General features: G+C 44.2%; 3 protein-coding genes across 3 annotated transcripts in view; 2 read left to right on the top strand and 1 right to left on the bottom strand.

Annotated features, from left to right (window-relative positions):
• Window positions 1-7,943, top strand: part of T265_05005 (hypothetical protein) — a gene marked incomplete at both ends in the record, with an annotated part of 27,214 nt that extends 19,271 nt beyond the window's left edge. Inside the window, 2 exons of the mRNA XM_009169895.1 lie at window positions 3,730-4,006; window positions 7,332-7,943. Of these exons, the coding sequence (XP_009168159.1) occupies window positions 3,730-4,006; window positions 7,332-7,676 (622 nt within the window). The remainder of the gene's footprint in view (window positions 1-3,729; window positions 4,007-7,331) is intronic.
• The window catches only part of T265_05004 (hypothetical protein), a gene marked incomplete at both ends in the record, with an annotated part of 44,494 nt that continues 26,016 nt past the window's right edge, over window positions 3,439-21,916 (bottom strand). The window contains 2 exons of the mRNA XM_009169894.1: window positions 3,439-3,465; window positions 5,898-6,096. Of these exons, the coding sequence (XP_009168158.1) occupies window positions 3,439-3,465; window positions 5,898-6,096 (226 nt within the window). The remainder of the gene's footprint in view (window positions 3,466-5,897; window positions 6,097-21,916) is intronic.
• On the top strand, window positions 16,209-21,587 carry T265_05006 (hypothetical protein; the record flags this gene model as incomplete). Its single annotated transcript, XM_009169896.1, has 2 exons — window positions 16,209-16,301; window positions 21,438-21,587. The coding sequence occupies 2 exons, from the start codon at window positions 16,209-16,211 to the stop codon at window positions 21,585-21,587; spliced, it is 243 nt and encodes an 80-aa protein (XP_009168160.1).

Below are 21,916 nucleotides of genomic sequence, written 5' to 3' on the forward strand. Positions count from 1 at the left end.
CGTATAGCCCTTGAAATGACGGAGTGTTCCCAGCCTAGTTTTCCTTCTTAACCCTTCCTTGCTTACCCTATCTGGAGCCACCGTGCCAGAAACGCCATCTGTCGCCTCCGACGCCGCCCGAAAGGATGATGAATTTTAAAATTCCATCGATTGTTTACAAGACTTTGTTGAAGTAGGGTATTCTCAGCCGGTTCAGGTTCTTTCTACTTAGTATACTCGAGATGATTTTGAGCACCCTTTTAGCTCATGGCTTCTATGAAACTGCCATGAAAGAAACATAAGAGTTGACGGATTGAGCAAGAGAGAAAAGTCGGGACTTTGTTTTAAACCAACAAGCTTTGCTGTCAATGTCGCTCGCTTCACTTGGCCATCTAGAGCTGGAATGGCTAATTCTTGAAAGGTTCGCCCAACTTTGACTACTTCCGCTTGCAAGTCAGCTATACTGCCTCTTATTGGATATTTCAGCTGGGCTTTCTACAGGTCGGTTATCTGGAAATTACTCGTGGCTTTGCAACCTACTCTGCTTTTCTCTTTCCCATCGTAATATTTACTTGCTGGGAAAAGCAGAACAGCCTGGCGCACCTTCACTTACCATTTGTGTACAATGATTTACTTAGTTCATCCTCTCTACCGTGTTACTATCCTTCTTCTCGTCGTCAGTGAACAACACCTTGGCAATAAAAACTGGAACACCAATAGAGCATTCAGGTTGACCACTTATCAACCGTCCGTAGATAACGGTCTTGTGTTCAAAACAATAGCTCCTTTTGAATCACCTGTACAGAGTTGGATCACGCCCTGCTTCGTCCTCTTGTTGCAGCTCCCCCTTCAGCAGCTGGCAAGAACATTCACCGCTATTTAACTCACTGGCCGTCAACGTGGTTTATTAGCGGTAAATGTTTAAACAACTTGCGAACGCAAAACAAACCCGTCGACCGGTGGAAAACGGGTTCCAAATCTAAAATACAGGAATTTCAGAGTTTGGCTATCTCCGAAAACGAGGCCGTGGCCCAATTTATGTTGGATCTCACATCCACCCGTTCTGTGATTCCCCCGAAGAAGGTGGCCCGACGGGGATGATTACCTAAACGACGCCTTACTCGCAGTCTCAGTACTGAGCGCGATAGTGGTGGCTAAGTAATGCGCANTCGGATGTCAGGGACAAGTTAGCCTTGTCACCGAACATGTTATTACTATTAGAGGAGAAAACAGGGATACCCTCCCACTGCAGCTATGCTGAAAAGTTCACTAGAAAATGGAAACACGTGAACTATCTAGCTGACGTATTCTGGAAAAGGTGGATGAAGGAATACCTACCCACATTACAAGTCAGACAGAAGTGGCTACTGAAGACTCGTACCTGAAAGAAGGTGATGTAGTGCTGGTGGTTAGTGATGGGGTACAAAGGGAACAGTGGCCGTTAGGCATTGTCACTTCATGTGAGGTTAGCTCAGACGGAATCGTGCGAATGGCTTCCGTGAAAACAGCAACTGGAACTATACGCCGTGACATCGGACGCTTGTGCGGCTTGAGGGGTGCTGAGTAGAGTGTAGGCTTCTTGGGAAACTTGGTGTGAGGCATGGAAAACGTCTGATGCCGAGAATTCCCATAGAGGTCAGCGTTCTCTCTCCCCCTAGACCCGTCATAGCCTAGAGCCCTACTTGAACGTATCCCCGTATCACTTTGCAACGCATCGCTTGGAGAAATTTGGTGGCCGGTGTAGCGCACAAAACGTTTGAAAATTTCTCCCACCCAATCCTGCCTGCTTTTCATTGACATTTTATTATTATCGCATCAGCCCGTCTCTATCCCATCCATTAAGACATTGCGTTGCACAAACTATGAACATGTTCTTGGTTCCTCAAATGAACCGTATTATCACTTGTTTAAGTTCACATTTTTGGCACTTTTCGAACTGGTTTCTCACGCTTGATACTCGTCTCCGTGTTCGTCGTGGCTCTAACTGTCGGTCGATAACTGTCAAGGTTTGTTGTACATTAATTGATTTATTGATAATTTGTCATACAGTACAGCACATTTTCGTCGGGATCACTTTCGTTTTGAATTCGGATCCATTCTTCGGTGCTCGTTGCTCGACTTATCGATTTTGTCGCTTACAGTGAGTCCACCAAAAATTTCGAGATGTGGAACAGAAACCTTTGCAATGTTTGCGTTACTCCCTGGTACTTTCTGCTTTATTAATTTTGTGAAGCTGCACAAGTAAATTTCGAGAACAAATACATTCATTGTAGGGCTGAGGTCGAGCCAGTTTAACCACAGTCGTGTAGCGGAAGGACGGTGACCACCAAGGCAAACGCCTGAACTGACCGGGTTCTAAGATAGTGGAACACCAATGCTCCTCTCTCGGGCTCCCTTTCATCTAAGGTCGTATATACAGGTACACGAGGAATTCGCATTTCGATTCAAGGAAACCATTTCCAGTTTGTTTCAAAACGATTCGTGGTATCAAAATATTCGATACTGAAATCCTCTACTACTTTATGGGTTATTAATACGCGCAACTTACAAAAACATTTTACATCTAAGACCTCCTCTTGAACTACTTGGGCAGCGTTGATCGAACCCCCTATCCACGTCCTCACTATCGGATTCAGCATCCTAACATATCAACCGTCGTTCACTCAGCATCATTGGCGAACGAAACCCAGACAGGTGGAACCAAGTTACTATGCTGGCAGTGGGAATGATAAAGATTCCGCCATTGTTACTTGTTCTGTTCATTCATACAGCTTCTCTGGCTCCTATAAATTTCGAGAACAAATACATTCATTGTAGGGCTGAGGTCGAGCCAGTTTAACCACAGTCGTGTAGCGGAAGGACGGTGACCACCAAGGCAAACGCCTGAACTGACCGGGTTCTAAGATAGTGGAACACCAATGCTCCTCTCTCGGGCTCCCTTTCATCTAAGGTCGTATATACAGGTACACGAGGAATTCGCATTTCGATTCAAGGAAACCATTTCCAGTTTGTTTCAAAATGATTCGTGGTATCAAAATATTCGATACTGAAATCCTCTACTACTTTATGGGTTATTAATACGCGCAACTTACAAAAACATTTTACATCTAAGACCTCCTCTTGAACTACTTGGGCAGCGTTGATCGAACCCCCTATCCACGTCCTCACTATCGGATTCAGCATCCTAACATATCAACCGTCGTTCACTCAGCATCATTGGCGAACGAAACCCAGACAGGTGGAACCAAGTTACTATGCTGGCAGTGGGAATGATAAAGATTCCGCCATTGTTACTTGTTCTGTTCATTCATACAGCTTCTCTGGCTCCTATTTGTTTAGCAACTTCCTTGTCATCTGCGGGCGGCGCTATCTCCACCATCATCTATACAGCACTCTTGCCATGTGTAAGGAGTTCAAAATAGAAAGTGAATTCCGTCGTATCAGAGGGGTCGTCGCAACTCAAACGGGCTCCTCATTCACAGATGACTACTGAAAAGGGAGAGAGATGCTAATATGCATCCACTTCTTAAGCGTCATTTCTCCCCTAGATTAATACCCAACCTTTCGCTACCCTGCATTATTAATCACAAGATGTACCAGCCTGAGACGTTTGAGTCTTCGGTGTGAGTGTTCACTTATAATGCTGATATTTACCATTTGTTCCTGGATCACTGTTCTAGAAACCGCTTCCAGCTTTCATTCGTTTCAGTTGCGAAAACAGTTCACTTCACTCTTCTATTTTGCGGGCAGAGAAACTGCGCGACAAGAACTCATTGCTCGCCTTCCACACGTGTCTTGCATTAATCGGATCCAAGTCTGTCCAGACGAACGGCGTGGCGCTGAGCTAGATTACTTAAAACGTTATGGCGCAGTCTGGCGGTCCTCGGGAGGTGCACCAATAGACACTGGTCCTGGACCTGTTGATGATAAGAACGCCATTACCATGAGTCCGGATTTCGCACAAGAGCATCCAGTGTTTGTCAAGCTGTGCAGTAAATGGGGCGTACCAGATGATGGGGAATCCAAGGTAATGAGACCAGACAATTTTTGCAGTTTTTTCCTCGTCGATCTTTGCTGTCTGAATCAGTTGGGGCGCGCACAGAGTTGTGCTGGTGCACGAATTCACTAGCTTTTTCTACTTGCTTTTACATCTATATGCTTATTTGGTTAATGACAGTGTTCGTAGCCAGGACCCCTATGAGTGTGTATATTATCCACTTAACTGTTCGCCCATGTCACTCTGCCTCGCTGTCTTCTATGGGGAAGGGGAGCCAACATGACTAACTGCACCTAGTAGCCGAGATTTTCCACTACTGTACTAAATTTTTGCCTCTCCAAATGAGAGACAAGCTTTCTTTATAAATGGCACAATGTAACACACGGAAGACTCACGTTTCTGGTTTGAATGGCCTTTCGTCTAGTAGTTCCGCATCCAGGCGAGGAGTACGGGATTCGAATCTTGCTTTTATTGGAGCTAACAAGTAATGTGTTTGTCTCCACCCTGCTCCGTCATCATTATGGATAGCGAAACAGCGGTTCTCAACACCTCGTTAGCACATATCCGTAATTTCTTTGAAAATTTTCTGTGGCAGTTGCCTTCACTTCCAGGCACTCATTCAGACCAAATTAAATAAAAAAAATAACAGGGAAGTCAGTACTATCCATTGGAGGCCGTCTTACCACGTCTCAAATCAAGCACAGAGATTTTCACATGAACCCCGTATGAAAGAAGGGCCTACCCAAACATTGTAATTACCTTCATACTCCAGGTCAAAGGCTAGCAATCTCTGTGCTTGCACAACTCCAAATTAGGTACGGGAAACAACACTGTTTTCCGCAGTCGGTGATTTGACGGGCGCAATGTGTGACCAAACCACCGTATTTCCTGGTACTGGATACGTTCGTCGATTGGAGTCCCTGTTTCACAACCGAGCACTCGTCTTCTGATTTTGGATTTGCGGATTCGTAGGCCTCAGCTTACGGTGGCCATAGTCCTGAAACACAATGGTCGCGTCTCCTAATCATGAAACAAAATGGCCCGTACCGTAGCCTGTTGTACACGCCCATTGAAGTCCAGCGATACGTTCCTTTGTCGCCACGTTATCAAATGTGATCCGAACCTCAGGAATTCGTGTGCTGACCTCACTTGTCAGTCGGTCATCTGGACTTGTAAAGTTTTCATGACGGGCGAAATCAGTGCCTCTTCTTGAATTGCAACTGATGGCATTCCAAAAGCGTGACTTTACATTTTGTAGAAGCAAAGTTCATGCTTTAGTAATCCATCCAAGAACGTTTGTGCCTTCTGGTCCTCCTCGAAGACGGGGACTGGACGATGTGGTCTGTGCATTCCATAGGTCAGCAATTATTTATACGTCAGAATTTTCAAAACGGGCTCGTTTCGTTTATCACGAAATTGCATAGATTGTTGGCATTTCTGTCGGGGCAACACCTTTGTCGGCAGGCCTCCTACTGACTCTCACATGCCGAGAGTCTGTGGATACAACGAACGTATGTGCACAAAGTTCCTGGACGCTCTTTGCTGTGCAAGTGTGTAAAGGAGAACCGGCTAGTCAAGGGTTAAAAGCGCCTTGGAAATCCAGGGACATCAAAGTTGTGGGTCGCGTGCGTTGCTCTGGCGCCTGACAGAGTGTGAAGGTCTAGTCAATCTCCAGGAAGCGAAAATTTCGCTTGCTGCTCAAGACTCAATGCCTCATGGTTGTCATGAGACAACAGAGGGCAAGTGTAGCTATGAATCTCTTTACAGCTCTGGAGTCAGTCGATCCCCGTTGTTGCCACATTCACCACGGCCCCCTATTTTGGAATTGGGCACTGTTATTGTTTCATTGCACTTGTTCGAGCTAATCTCATTTCCCCATTTAGATAGAAATGAATCAGGAACTCCTAACCTGGGAACTAACCCCCATCCCCGTACAACGCGGTAGGTGGTCATCCGGACCAAGAGCATAGTGACATTTAGGAGAAAATATATACTCATAAGCCTTCGAAGCCAAAAGAGGTTCCAAGTTCACCGTCCAAAGTTCCAATGCAACCGGTGAGTTCGACTCAATTGCTGTAAGTAGTCGCCAGAATAGCAGTTCAAGCGGTCGACGCGTCTTTCTTCAGTAAAGATGATCAAGACAATTTTAACCTTGGTGATTTCACTCACAGACGTTTTTAATGGACCCATCGGACCGAAATAATATTTGGATATTTCGACATCGTTTGACACTTCCCTGTCCACCAGACCTTCACGCTCGGCGTGCCCACGAATCTCCAATCGACATCTGATACTTCGCTGAATTGAACGGCATTCGAGACCGGTCGGAACACTTCTCAAAGATTAAGGCAGTGTCACTGTTCCCACTGACACTAGTGCTCGAATTGGCATGCTCATCTGCGATTTCAGTGATCCACCTAGTCTTATATGCTTTCTAACACCCGTTCACTGGAGTGCAAACCTTTGGTTCCTTTAGCGCCAGTGTGACCTCAGCTTCCTCTTCCAAATTAGAGTCTACTATACGGCGCAGCGCACGTTTTCCGGAGAAGCGTTCCTCAGGACCACTGGATCAGAAACGTTTTGCTACTTCAGGTAGTTTTGGAGAGACAGCATTCGCCCCCACGAACAAGCTCGTCATACTCCATTGCTTAACTAATCCCTGTGACAAAAAGCGCTCGGAGTCCCACTATTTCGGATGTCCTTATAAGTTACGGTTAGCGACTAAGTCGCGTGTACCTCCTAGGGTTTTACGTCGTGCGCTCGTAACGTTGGACATGTGCTATCTACCGTTGGTCTCCAAGGTTATTACTAACTTGGCGCGATACTGCTGCCACATGAACTCTACCTTTCCCCGGCTGCTTCCCGAGATAGCTCAGCTGTTAAGTTGTGAAGATACTAACCATGAGGTTTGTGGTTTGAGTTTGGCCCTAGCTTTTTGATAGGTCCTACCTAGACTTGAGCAACTTAGCGAAATCTCAGTCCTCGTGCTCCCTTCGAGTCGCGCGGCAGCTGGGCGCTAAAACGGTGTCACAGCTGAAAAAAATGTTCACCGTATGTGAGGCTACGATTTTTTCTTTTCAGTTTGTAGAATCGCAACCCTTCAACGCTGCATATCTAAAACTCATTCAGTGGTTAAACTGAAGCCAGTGAACATGAAAGGGTAGCGGATAACTAAAGTCCAAATACAAGCACTGTTCTGATCACATCTATGGAAATAAAAACCCGTTGTTTTGTCTGCTCTAAGGGATTTGCATGTAATGTTTGTATCCGTTCCAGCGCAAATCGGAACAACTCATACCATTTACTTCCTTTAGACTTATTTTTTCATTTACTGTTTTCTTACTGTTCTATTTAGTTGATTACCCGATCGCTTAAGGAAGGGCTCATGAACATCACATTCGTGTTAGAAGACCCAGACAATAAAAATGTATCTCCCACACTCCTGTCCTCACAATCGCCCAAATTTGTGAATCAGAAAGAACTAACTCGCCGCATTCCCGGACGAATGACTGTTGGTCACCTGAGAATGATGGTACGTCGCTTATTCAAAATTCCTGCCAAATCCTCCTTCGATCTGGTTGCTCAAGGTGAACGCCATCGGAAAATTAATACGGAAGTTACCTTGGATTCGGACACACGCGAATTTGGATTCTATTGTTTGGAAGACGGCGATAAGATATATGTGCGAATCCACGCTTAACTATTCACGTTGTAACTTCTTGTTGTGGCGCTTTATCTCACCATCTTTCGGGTCTCACAAGACAACCGCCTTTCTGGGCCCAACTTTCCTCGGTGTTACTATACGAAATCGGCCCGGTCGAATAGAATCGGTTGTATTTCCCCGTGCCACTTTACCTGCAATCTCTACTTGCACATTCAGTACATGACACTCGTCCTTATGTTGTTTCCAAACATGCTAACCTTGATTCTGTCAATGCTGAAGAGATAGACCCATGTTGCAGTTGTTTTCGCGTTTTTATGTTGTTTGTGTGCCATACAACTGGTTGCTGTGTACTTTCTTAGACAAAAGGTACCTTGGAGCCCCGGGTAGGATCCGTCTGTGATATGGATGCCAAGAAAGAGTACAGTGGATAATTTCGTTGGGTGGTTGTTATTCTTTGCTTGCTTCAAGTGACCCTTTTTCATCGAAGAAGGAATCACAAGCTCACCATCCACAGTGCTACGTTAGTATCTTCAAGAAGGCACATCCTGAAGGAAATTCTAACAGTGAGTGAAATGCCTAAGAGCCCAACAATACTCGTTTTCCGAGTGAGCCTATGGATGCGGTTGCACTAGCCTCTGCGATACAAATACGTAGGCAGTAAGAAATTCTCTACAAGCGGACAGCATTCATAAATCTATGGGTTTACCGATGCCGTAGTTCCCAGAAGGAAAACATGTCGCAGAGACTGGACCTAAAAGCTGTGCACTCCGATTCCGCAATGGTTGACCATAACCGCTGGTACATTATTTATTATTATTATTATTATTATTAAAAATCCTAGTACAGTTCTAGCCAAGACATCTGAATCCAAACATCCAGTTCTTATGCCCCGCTTCCTCGAGCTGAGCCAACATCCGCACCTAATTTGATCAGACTGTTGAGCCGGGAAAGGTTGCGCAAAATCTCTCACGCCTGCTGGGTTGCTGGTCAGACTATTAAGTCAAACCCTGGACTGCGGCTGCTCGAATAACCTGCATGTCACTGCCTTTTATGTCAGGCTTTCGAGTCAAAGATTCCGTATACCGTATCTCAAACGAACCTGCTTAGCGGACTTGAGCAGCCGGAATGTATCACCTTGCAGATCTTTGTTGGCCGACCCTTTCGGCAAATCCTCCCAACTATGCCGCCTCAGCTCAATTAGTTGACTGTTGTTCCGCGTCTAAATTTCATCCTTTTAAATCCTACTGATCTCTTTCATATTGAGTCTTCCACTGTTTGTGCCCTATGTCCACTTGGGCAACAGGCAACTCTTGCTCTCATTTACTGGACTGGATTCCGATAACCAGCTTTTCGGCTAGGTGGACGGCGTGCGTTTATCGTGTCAACATTAGGTCGGACAGACAGCAGCTCAGGAAGTGCATTTACCAGGATCTGTCACAATTGTTCCATTCAATAAAAAACACGGATGTTATGATTCCCACAAGTTATGTGAACGCGCATTTCGGTCAACTAAGCCTGGAACAATCGGGAGCACACATATCAGTTCGCTTTCCCCTTCGGACCAAATATGTTGACGTAGATCTATTCGATTCGGCATAAAGGGGGTTCTGTATTTCAACGATGTCGAGTTGAGCTTACGCGAACGCTGTCAGAGTTGTTCAGATACTGTGACAATGAAGAACATCTGTGAGGCAAACAGAAAATACCAAGCCAGTCTGCATTACTAGCCTTTGTGTCCGCCTGTCCAGACGATCTGAGTCAACTCGGTGAGTGCTTTATTTCACCACAGCAATTAAAAATGGTTGTTCAAACACCGCTAGAAAGGGCCGTTAACATCGACAACGCTAAGACATTCATACAGCCGCACACCGATCGGTAATTGGCCTCTGAATGAAGCCTCGTGTGTAAAATTCGACCGTTCGATCCCTACTAACGCAGGCGTGAAATGGCCACCTAACTGTCGGTTTTGGAATACTCGGAATTTGACCGCTGATGCTCAAGGATAATACTCAAGGTACGTTGAAACGACAGCGCGTCCAATTATGGTGTCAGGTATTTTTAGTATAGCATTTTGCACCTCCAAACTGCTCCAGTGGCTGCAACTTGTCCTCGATAGACCGGACTCCGAACTGCTTGTCACCACTGTTTTACTTACGATAGCGCATTCGCACCGGAGAGCAGTTGAAAATCTGACTCACAAAAGTCAAGGCCGGCGTTCAACTACTTGGTCTGCAGGTGTTCTATAAGGTCAAACAGTGAAACTGAAACAAGTAACGTTGTGCTCGTACATTGCTGGCAATCGTGCCGCGTGAGCAGCAACGATCCTAGATATCAATGGAGCCAACTCAGGAAGGAGGAAGTCGCCGTGAAATAACTTAAGTTTTTTTTTTGGGGGGGGGGGTCGTCGACGGATCAACGTGCGTTCACCTGTGGAACATAACTGGATAAACAATTCCAATACGGCCGTTTTGCTGTTGTCTTTTGCTCAGTCTTTACAGGTCAGAACCACTAGCTGGGTCCGCTAGCTTTCAACGGAGCAATCGAATGAATATCTGAGTTGAGTGATGTCATCCTGGTTACCGACTTCATCGCTCAAATTCTATAAAGTGTTCATTTTCCATCGTCGAGAAACTGAGTGAGTGAGAACTGAGTGTAACCTGTAGGATTGGGCTCCTGTTCTGTATTCCCATAAGGGAGGCGTCCGGCCGTCGGACGACTAGACTTAAACATGCGTAACGTTGCTCAGTCTGGCGAAGGGTGAATTCTTTGCTCAGCATCCATTGTACGTGTAAGGAGTAAAAGCTTCAGTTATCATAGTACATTTTAGCTGGATGTCAACTATGTATGGCCTTGACACATCACTTCCCTAGTGAAAACGCGCTTGTGGGTTATTCAGTCTTCAAATTTGGATAGATTGCCCAGAAGGGACTCAATGCAGAGTCAGACAAATCGCTTGGTTTTGGGGATCGGGAATCATGTATGCAATTCGAAGGCTGCCATCCAGTTGACGTCCAAGATCTTGAGGTATCTTATTGTGCTGTATGTAGGATTAAACAGCTCAGGTAGTCGAATGGTAAATTCTAAGCACTTCTCATATGTTTAAGGACATTTCTAAATGTTTGGGTGTAAAGTTGTGTCACAAAGGCAACTCAAGTTTGATTTCTCCAAACCACCAACAAGCAATGGAGCGAGATGGTCAAGAGTCCTGCTCGTTGAGGAACCACCACACTCTTCCTGTGACGCAAATGTGGAATTAATGTGTATAAAAGGAGGCTTTTCACCTGCAACTTCTTATGCGTTCAAGTTATGCATTAACTTGGGACACGTTTTGCCTAATATCCTGAAAAGGAAGTTGAAAAGTGAGTTTTTCAAAATTAAAATAAACCACAATCAATGAGTGGGATATCTTGTGCGGAGCAATTTCAGTGGCAACTCGACGAGCGCTCATGTGATGCGGCCTAAAATGGGAAGGTGAGGAATGCACAAACACGACGGCTCAGATGTCATGTCATTTGTGGCAGGTTTGGGTAATTGATGTCTATAAAGACAGGTCACGTGGCCGTCTTGACCACCCAAAGCGATTGTCGCCAGACTTATATTCATCAGACTGATCCAGCGGCACAGCGATACTCTAGAACCGCTGTAATCATTCATAGCAAAACCGCTCTAGAGATGGTATTCTCTCTTGAGTGCCGACTACTTTCACTTGCGAGTAGTATATCCAGAAGTTAATTTAATCGTGAAAACCAATGCAATTATCTCGAGTCACTCGCTGCAGCAAGAGGCAAAAATGCGTTCAAGAAAGGCAAATAACGGAGTGAAACGTGGAAGTCCTGTCTAGAAATAAAGTATCCCTCTTCTGTGTCGTCCTGCGTATGCATGGCGTTCCAGAAATGTTGCAGTCTACAAGCCCCCACCTAGAAATCCATGATTTCCACTTTAAAATAAGAATGCTATCTGTAGTGACGCTGCTAGTGTTTGCTTAGAATGAATTGGTAATTGCTAAGAACATTTATTTTTATGAGATATTAATGCTATGGTAATGCTATCTCACTTCGGTCAGTTGCAATCACAGTGCGCGCTGATAACCTTGATCCCGAATGCGATACAACGGCTTCTTGCATAAGCAGTGAAATGGAAGCTCTCAGAGTTTTTTCTCAGAATCACTGTTAACGGCGTAGGTATCTTGTGTAACCATCAGTGATAACCGGTTAATAATAGGGCAAAATACTTGGGGGTGTGTGCCATTAAGGATGATATGATGCCGAATGAGCCGTTTCGGGTAACCGGAGCGAAGTCGTATGTGATGGTATACCTTTCTGGCTAACGTGTCTCACTCTCAGCGGTGCCGTATTGATCGTCAGTTGTTCAGTTAAACAGACAGCTGGTTTCAAGACATTGTTGGCGTTTAATAACCATACTTAGAATTAATCCCCTCAGGGTCCATTTCAGGTGTTTCTCTTTCGATTTGCATAAAACTTCGCATCGCTTGAGAGGCCACCCACTTCAGAAAACCCAGGGACTTGACTAATGATCATAATCAGTATCGAACATCACGCCATATGATCGTGTAGAAAAGCCCCTCGGCCTACCTTGCCAGAACCAAACAGCAGTAACGCCACTGCGTTTGCGGATGGAATGCATCAGCAGGATAACGACGATAATTCAGACAAAAAGGCTGCATCTGAATGCAACACAACTACAGTATCATGTTCACCCTTTGGTGTGTTTACCAGCATCGTACGATTCGGACGTTTACCCACCTCACACTCCGCAAATCATGCGTTCAAGGGAGATTATAATATAAATCTGTCTTCACTTTGCAGGTATTACAGCTTATTCAAATTCCGACTTTTGTGCGTTTTCGCATGCAACAACTGACCACAGGCTGTCAATCCGACTGACTAGGCTTACAGCATTGCAAAGTGACCTTCGTTTTGTGCTCGCGCTAACAATATGGGAACTGGAGTTCTCAACTTCTCCGTATGAACCAGGAGCGTCATATGCTACCAGAGTAGCATAGCAATTCCAAACAGGACAAGTTATGGAGCAGAAACCAGGATGTGGAGAACCTTTAACTTAGGCAACCAAATTCAATAAACATGATGACAGAAGGTGTTGTTACAGCTAAATGATTTTGAAGCTCGCTTTCCCGTTGCATTGGCTTTGTTTCTGAAACTGTCGACTGATTTCTTAAACCTCTCGGACGTTGTTCGTCGTGGCAAGGTGACCTCGCATAATTCCGGAGTAGTATATCCTGCCGTTAAAGAAAAGAAAAAATCGCCGAACCGACTGCTGTGCGTTTCATATTAGGTGAGGAGAATCTGGTCACAGGTCAGGGAAAACGCGGTCCAAGTGCAATTTTGATTTCATTTTGTCCTTCAGAAACACCGAGCAAAAGTTTTGTTGTACAACACCGCAAATGCAAAAGGCTACAACAGCCAAGTCTATTATCTTGGTTAAAACCCCATTTTCAGATATCTTATTTGTAAAACAACTGTATGCCGTCTAGTCGACTTAAGCAAGCCTGTGTGTGTTCCATACTCGGCAGAAGCAATAAATGGATACCATCAGTTGGCAATCGCTTTGCTTTTCTGAGAGACGATTTCCTATTTTCCGTTCTTTCCTCCGTTCTGATTGACAGTTGTAAAACCTGTTTAATCAAAAAGTCCACTCGAGATATAGGGGCCGCCCAAGAAGGGTACACCTTTTACTGATGCATGACCTATCTTCAAAACGCAGATGAAGTACACCGCTGATCTAAAACCTCATTCACAAAGTGTGGGCCTCCCACTTCATCGAAGGATATGCCGCAAACACTTGATGTTTACCTTCCGAATCATAGAAATTGCTAGCTGTCATCTTTGATGGTTGGAAAAACTTGGTATCTCCACAGCTTCGGCATGATTGGATAAACATTTCATTTTTCTCAGCTTCTTCGCCACACCCAACTTCAACGCTTTGACTCAGTTTGCGGGGGCGGGGGGAGGCAAACCGTCAGCGCTGCGTGTCTTACCTGTCGTCGTCAACACACAAGTCTTTCGCTGGTCTATACGACGCCCATTTCGGGAATCTCGATGGCTCTTTTGGCTTGTGTTTGTGTGTGTATGTGAGAGAGAATATTTGGTTACAAACTCCCTACCCTCTGTTGATGCCCTCTCACGTTCGACAGATAGAGAAGCGAAAGAATTACCTCAATCGTGCAGTCTGAACATATGGGTTGTTGAGAGCAAACTCGTAGAAGCAAGGAGGACGTTGAAAGACTGAGGAATTGGTCAAGCAGAAATAGGAAATCGCGATACTGAATACCCTCTGTTGATGCCCTCTCACGTTCGACAGATAGAGAAGCGAAAGAATTACCTCAATCGTGCAGTCTGAACATATGGGTTGTTGAGAGCAAACTCGTAGAAGCAAGGAGGACGTTGAAAGACTGAGGAATTGGTCAAGCAGAAATAGGAAATCGCGATACTGAATGTGGATAGCTTGCCACTGTGTGTGTGTGCGTGCGCGCGGAAGCCCACCTACTGGGTTTCACTTATGGGACCAACCGTGAAGGGGGTGTTTATAGTGGTGAGAGGTGCACTAAATACTTGTTTACGCATCAGGACAGCTGATGGACAGTAGCAAACTGATGCTATGATGCTTATGGGCTCCGGTAATGTGTCAACGGATTACCGTGAGAGGTTGCCTCAGCATCTTCTTAGCCCCTTCCGAAGCTGAATGCTTGTTGTACCAATGTTGAACTACTCAACCTTAACCTGGCCCTGGTTCGACATTACGTGGAAACCCACTGCAGACTCGAATTGTCAGTTTAATAATAAACCACGTTGCGATAAACTGCGGAGGCAACTGTTGGAAATATTTCCTCGTCATCGTACATTAGGCGTTATTAACAAAATAACTGCCTTCTGCCCACACTTCTTTATTTCCCTAGTTATTGTTTACTGCTCCATAGATGCGTAACGTGGTTCCCATTCAAGCAGTTCCTTGAATAGCCCAAAAACTATAAGCATAGCAATGTGCTTTTGGATGTGTTGCGAAGACAAAATGAGCAAAATGGAGTCTAATTTTATCACTTGCGTAGGTCTCACTTAGGCGCAGTACCTTAAAATCTTTCTCGAAAATCACATGATTTCGATAGTGGACCGAATGATATGACCGATATCGCTCAGAAGTTGAGATAGTTAGACGGACGAGCTTTTGCGTGGTCAAAACGCTGTGGATTTCAAGTGGATTGTGCCCGTGAGATGAGGTCTCATAACTTTTCCTGCTTTAATATTAACTGGATCCGCTAACCACCATTTCTATGCTGTAGAAAGTCTAAAATCTTGAGTTCCTTCTATCCATCTTATCAAGTCACAGAGAAGACAAATGTCATGATATGTTAAAGCTTCTTTCCTCGTCTTCAGCTGCAAACGTAAGCAACAAGTGTAAAGTAGATATTTATTGGCCTCGGGAATTGCCAGCAACCTGAGGTTCAGGTTTGCAACAACCTAGGACGCAGTTTGCAGTCTCAGTGCGATAGCCGGCATCAAGGGAAGGTCTCGCGATGGATGACTCAGTTTCGGCTTAACGTCCGACTCGTACTGTTTGATTGCATCAGCCAGGTCGGAGTGAGTTGTTCGGCTGTATGTCGTCTGTAAACTGAGAGAAATCTACTCCTCTCTGCTCCTTGGACCGCGGGATAAGTTTGTTCTGACTTTTTCTGGACCGCATTAAAGCGGACGGGATAGCAATTAGCCAACAAACTCCTCATACCACCTATCCACATTGCTCTGTAAACCAAGGTTTTTTCTAATGGATGCTGAAAACTCGTCGAAAGCACCTTGTGAGTAGTTTCCTCCATGAAAATATACTGCGATATCTCGAATATCGTGCCACCTGAAACATCGGGTGGCCTTTGTAAAGCACATTTGGTTGAAGAATATCATGAGTAAGAGATTCAGTTGAATCTCTCGTGTATTTTTCAAAAAAAAAACGTTTTTGCCGGTTCACGTGTATATGCATTCGGTTCAGAGCTAAAGTATTCTCAACTCCAACTAGTCTTGTGATAAACTTGACTCAGAAAACGTCTATCGACATGCTTACGTACAAAAAACTATTGTCATCTGACTGGCACTCGTACGCTTGTATAAAGGTTAGAAGAAGTTAATCAAAAATTTTAAAGAAGCTTTGGAAATGCCTATCGTTGGTAGCAGTAAAATGCCATCAACGTGAATTAGTGAAATGCACTCATTTACAGACAAATTTGGTTTTGCGAGAGACTCACTTGGAACCCAGCTGAATATCTCGCTTATCGTATTTCCCAGCAACTGAATGTGCTACATCCGGCCGCCTCATGTTTCAATTGGTACAATATTCGAGATATCGCGATACGTTTATATTTGTAATGCACTACTGTTAAGTTTGCTGAAAATTCTTCGACAGCCCACGACCGGTCTCGCCCTTTGTGGGGCTCATCAGGTAGGCCCAGTCCCCAAGGTTCCATCAACCTTATGTTTTACTTGAAACCAAATTGCACGAACTTAGCGAAATACACTCATTTACAAACAAATTTGGTTTTTGGGGATGCTCACCTGGAACCTAGCTGAATATCTCGTTCGTGATGTTTCCAGGCAACTGAATGTGCTGTACCAGACCGCCTCATGTTTCAACTGCCACGTCACATTTGAGGTATTCAGCTGGGTTCCAGGTCGGCAACGTGAAGTTCGCATTGTGAAGCTTGAATGTCACGTATTCACCATCCAAACATTCCTAGAGAAAAGACATCCCAGTGGGCTCCCTAAAGCAGCACCGTCAGTCTGTCCATAGGCTTATCCTTAAAATTCAAACCGTGTTATAGTCACTTTTCCGTTTGCCATCCCTTAATCTTGTGACAACCGTTCTTGCATACACCACGTGACCACATGTATGCACGCACATAAGTAGACGCCATCCAACCTATCAAAGTGAAGTAGCTCGGTGTGTCTGGAAAAAAAAGCAGCAACCGCAGGTAAATTATGATCCGTTTTTTCTTTTTTCCCCTCTCAGTCCTATTCAGCATTCCTGAATGATCTATGTTAGAAAATGTTGAAATGCGGCAGATGTCACAACTGTTGCAGCGATGTGGTTGTTCAGACCGCAATTTATAGCGTGACTCTGAACAGAATTAACTGTCAGTCAGCGGATATTAGCACGGAAAATAGACGATGAGGTAGAACTCCAAACTGATTGCCGTGTAAAAGCTGGATGCTGGATACGACAAATTTGGCACAAATCGGTACGAATAGCTAGAAATATAAGATGAGTTTCACTGTGGCAAGTCGGAACCGGAAATTGTTGTTGATTGTCGGTGAAGAGTTTGATGAGCGTCCAAGTCAATGGCGTCTCCTGTTTTGCAATGCTCAAGATATCTTGTTTGTTCAGCACGCGTTATTCTGATACAGCACCAAGTGATGGTGCAGCGTACTTTGATGGCTGTAACCTTGGAAAATGCTCTGGTACTATATCCCAACCGAGCAAAATGTTAGAATACATCGTATTATGACAAAAATTGAGCCTAGTCACTCCCGATCACTTACCACAGCCTTTTTATCTAGCGGAATGGGCCATGTGTTGGCCAGTTTCGTAGGTACTGTATTTTGTGCCTTTGTGCAGGCAAAATGACGTCACAGAACATACCACACAGGATTGTTGCATGGCGTTCGGTGATCTTGGAGCAGACTGGTGTTTTCGAATTGTGGAAGGTTTGCAGCCACACAGGAAACTCCTGAGCCTGGAAAATTGGTGAGACTTCATTTTTACGACCCCTGAAGCTCACTGCGTTTTCAAAATGAAAAATTCATTCATTCAACTCCTCAAGGTTTGTGTTACAAAAATCCTGAAAATTTCCGGTTTGATGATTCACCACTACTTCCCGAAAAAATTCACATAATCCGCATAGTTCCTGGATTGCACGGACGTTAGTTGCATGTTCAAAAGAGCGTGTCTTGCTTGGCTTCCTTGCTTTATAACGCCAGTTAATGTGCACTTTTAATTTACGACCCTTAGGATGTACCAAATCTATCATATTACATGCTTCAGTCGACCTGTTCCATCCCGGGGGGTACTGTATAATTTCCTACTCATCAGCGATTGCACATACGTTTCCTTGGATATGTAGGCCTGAGCGGAGGGTGTTACAATTGTTTCAACTAAGTTTTACTTTCTTTCAGGTTCGTGTGCCATTTAGACACTAACAAATGACGTGAATTTATTGCATCTAAGGTCCGTTTGGCACAGTGGATTACTTTCGGCCCATGTGTTTCCCCAGTCCGTGGCGCCAATGGAAAGTCAAGTTAGGAAGGACGACGAGAGAACCCATTGCAACTTGAGTTAAATTGATCTACAGGGTACAACTTGTTTTCTCCGAAGTTTTATTTAGGCGTTCTTATCAGCCTTGACAACATTATAGGTTTAATAAGGTATCATTTCTGATAGCACCTTGAAAGTGCTACCCACCGGCCTGCTCGTATCGTTCTTAAGTGGCGTATGTGGGTGGATAGTGCGAGAGCTGTATTAGGTTATATTGGTGTCTATTGTAAAACACATGGAGAGGTCCATTGTGTTGAAGCCGGTCTTCGAGTATTCTCACTCGCGCCGTTGCTGTGTACATTTTACAATGGATTTCTGGAGGGGACAAGGAGAGATTCACTTGTTCGATGTCATCCTGCTCCGTCCGATCCTAACTGTCTGATTTGATCCACATCTTTCTTTTCCCAGCCGAAGGACAATACCTATCCTTAGTACCAGTTGCTGGAAATGGCGCACAATCTGAACGGTCTGTCTTTAGAGGTGCACTTGACTGAGTGTTGTCTGGAACAATCACCCACCTAACTCAGGTCGCTGGAATAGTTAGGTGCTTTTCTACCTCGCCGGTTAGATGCACAGTGGTCCACTCAAGCATATCAGCAGCCTAACCAACAGAAGCCGTATGTGCACTGTGCACCAGATAAACAAAAACTTTTCCGTTTGCCATGGGCAAACCGTTTTATGTGATACTCTGAAACAGCAGTGGAGAGGCGAAAGAAACCAATGCTCAACGGATGATGGCTTCTTGAGTCTATGGCTGAAACTACCATTACCTGGCCTTGCTGCTTTCGCATCACTTTTGATGATGAACGGATACGGAAGAATACAAGTTACGTTGTTATACTCTCACAAGATTCCACCATTCGTTGTTCCTTGATATCCCCTTGAATGAGCGTGACCAAACACAATGGTCTGGTAATCGAAACTAGAATCTACGTGGTCATTTTAACTAACTTCAATTTCCAAAAGTCAGCAGCGTCTTCCGTGATCAAGCTGCGATAAAGAGAAACTAAAGTTGCCGAAACAAATGGAACGGCTGTCAAAGACTAATCTAGCGTACAGCATCATGAGTTGTCACCTGAAGATTTCTTCATTTAGAACATCACAAACTGGGTTCCAGATGAGTCTCTCGAAAAGCCAAATTAGTTTGCAAATGAGTGTAAATTCGCGAATTCATAAATTAGTTTGCAAATGAGTGTAAATTCGCGAATTTCTTCATGTAGTTTTTTTAACACAAGCTAACGACAGCTATTAATCCCTAGAGCTTCAGATTGTCCATGGTCGCAGTTTTTTGCATTCTATTTTCTTTATTCAGGTGAGATGGTTTTTGATGATTATCGATACGCGTCAACAGTGTACTGACTCTAAAGGGGGACGTCGGGAAGAAGTCGCATTGGCTCGTTACCTCCATACAACAGCATGCTGGTAATTCGTTGGCCATGTCAATAGCACACCATCTGTCAGAATAAATTTACTTTCATGCATACATAATTTTACAGGGGATAGCTAACTTTCTCACCTTTTTTACGACAAACTGTGAGGTTTTTCTGTCTGTTTCGGAAGCGTATCATGCTTAGATGTAACTCACTACTCATAAGGCTACTCAAAACTCCGACACTGATGACTAATATTGGAAACGAAGATTCGGTCTAGTCCGCCAAGAAAACCAAATTAATTCGCAAGTGAGTGTATTTCGCGAATAAATTACGCTCCTTTCGGACTGTTGTGAAATTCCCTCTTCAATCTGTTTTTTTGGTCCGACCTATTGTTTCTACCCCCTGGCAACTGGAATATGCCACGGCGGAGTTTTTAAAACGCAAAGAAACTTTTGTCATTTCTATCAAATTTCAAGATTGCGGCGTTTCGGAAAAATCGGGTAGACGTGAATTTCGCCGGCAAATTTCATGAATTTTGTAAATGTTTTCGAAAAATTTTGGCCTGTCATTCACTTCCAGAATGTATGCTTCCAGAATATAATTGAGCAATTTCTCTTCATGGGGTTTCAAATGGCTTGAGGCATTCAGTTGTAAAGATTGTTCGGTGTATATGTGATAGATTCACGTCCGCAACGAATGTTGTTCCACATGTGGTATCCAAGTTGGTATCCAAATCCTTTGTTGGTGTGCACATGGATGGACAAATTCATTAGCTTCTCCAGCTTCTCTACGGCAATTTGACCCCTTGCTGCGAAATTGTCGTCTGAAAGTGACTTGCCCGCAAAGTATGGCTCAAATGTCACGGAAGGAGTATGGCCAGGGGCTTACTAGCTTTTTTTGAAACGTACTTAAATTATTCCCTGTTACCATGTGGATTAAACACGTCCAGGGGGTTGTGTAACAAACTATTAACTTCTTTGAATTCAATCTGACACCGTTTTAAATGGGCGTTAAACTGTGAAGGTTTCATCCGCTATCTTCTCCGGTTCAAAGAATTGTTTTTTTGTTTCATCCCTTCGTCAGCCTACTATAATTCAGAAAGTCAGAGGATAGTCATTCTATCTGAACGAAACTCACCAGGACGGTGGTCACCCTTGATCAAACAGAAGTCGATCTCAGTAGTTTTCTTTCAATTCGATATCCAGTGCCGTGCACCACAAATTGGAATTACTCTTAACTTGCCTGAAAAATTCATTCATTCAACAACATTCAACCTTCATTCAACAGCATATCTGAGGCATTCCTTTTTTAACGGTTCCCTGATCTTCCGAAACCTGCAGGCTGTTGTGCCATTTGTTCTATGCCTCCCGACACCTGCATTACACTCTAGAGCCCAATATGTCGCACGCCCCAATGTTTCACTCAGCCTCAGAGACAAGATTCGTCACATGGAAACTGCTGTCGTCATCCATACTCCATTTAACTGACAAAGCCGATGAATGTGTGAATGCGTTGAATTTGCAGACACTTGATCGAGGCTAAAAGCCACCACATGGAATGTGGGATCAGCGCCAGAGCAGGTAAACGTGTCGTAATTTCGGAGTAATTTTCACTGAATACGATCACCAAGTGATGGTGAAACGTGTAACTTCTTCCGGAAGCACTTGAGTCGGCTTATTTGCATCGGTCTATAGAAACAAACTCAGGGAGGCCTTTTCGATTCCGTAAAGTTGTGGGATACAGAAATCTTCCCCACAGAAGATCTCAGTGGACTTCATCGTCACCTGGCTAACGTGATCAACAGCGATATTTAAGCCCTATTGACCCGCAAGAGGTTCACCAAAGTCTATCTGTAAAGTGAATACAAAGCTGTGTCAGCTGAAGTGACTGTCACGAAAGTGGATGATGTAAGATTTAGTTGAAAACGAATAGAGAAGGCTGGAGGTTGTGGTTTCAGGACAATAATGCCAGTTTACTCAGATCACTGTAAACAAAGTTAGCGCTGTATGACCAACCAGCTTTTCTCACGCTACTAGTTGCTGAAGCTACTCTCGCACCATATTTAACGGAAACACATGCCCTTATTTTCGAGAAATACACTCATTTGCAAATCAATTTGGTTTTCACAAGAGACCCAACTGAATCTCTCGTTTATGATATCTTACAACTGAAAGTGCTGCACACAGGCCGCCTCATGTTTCAGTTGGCACGATATTTGAGATATCGCAGTATATTTTCATAAAAGAAACTACTCAGAAACAAGAGATTCAGTTGAGTCTCTCGTGAAAACCAAATTGATTTGCAAATGAGTGTATTTCTCGAAAATAAGGGCATGTGTTTCCGTTAAATATGGTGCGAGAGTAGCTTCAGCAACTAGTAGCGTGAGAAAAGCTGGTTGGTCATACAGCGCTAACTTTGTTTACAGTGATCTGAGTAAACTGGCATTATTGTCCTGAAACCACAACCTCCAGCCTTCTCTATTCGTTTTCAACTAAATCTTACATCATCCACTTTCGTGACAGTCACTTCAGCTGACACAGCTTTGTATTCACTTTACAGATAGACTTTGGT

Source organism: Opisthorchis viverrini (genome assembly GCF_000715545.1).
Source record: "Opisthorchis viverrini unplaced genomic scaffold opera_v5_88, whole genome shotgun sequence".
Classification (NCBI taxonomy): domain Eukaryota; kingdom Metazoa; phylum Platyhelminthes; class Trematoda; order Opisthorchiida; family Opisthorchiidae; genus Opisthorchis; species Opisthorchis viverrini.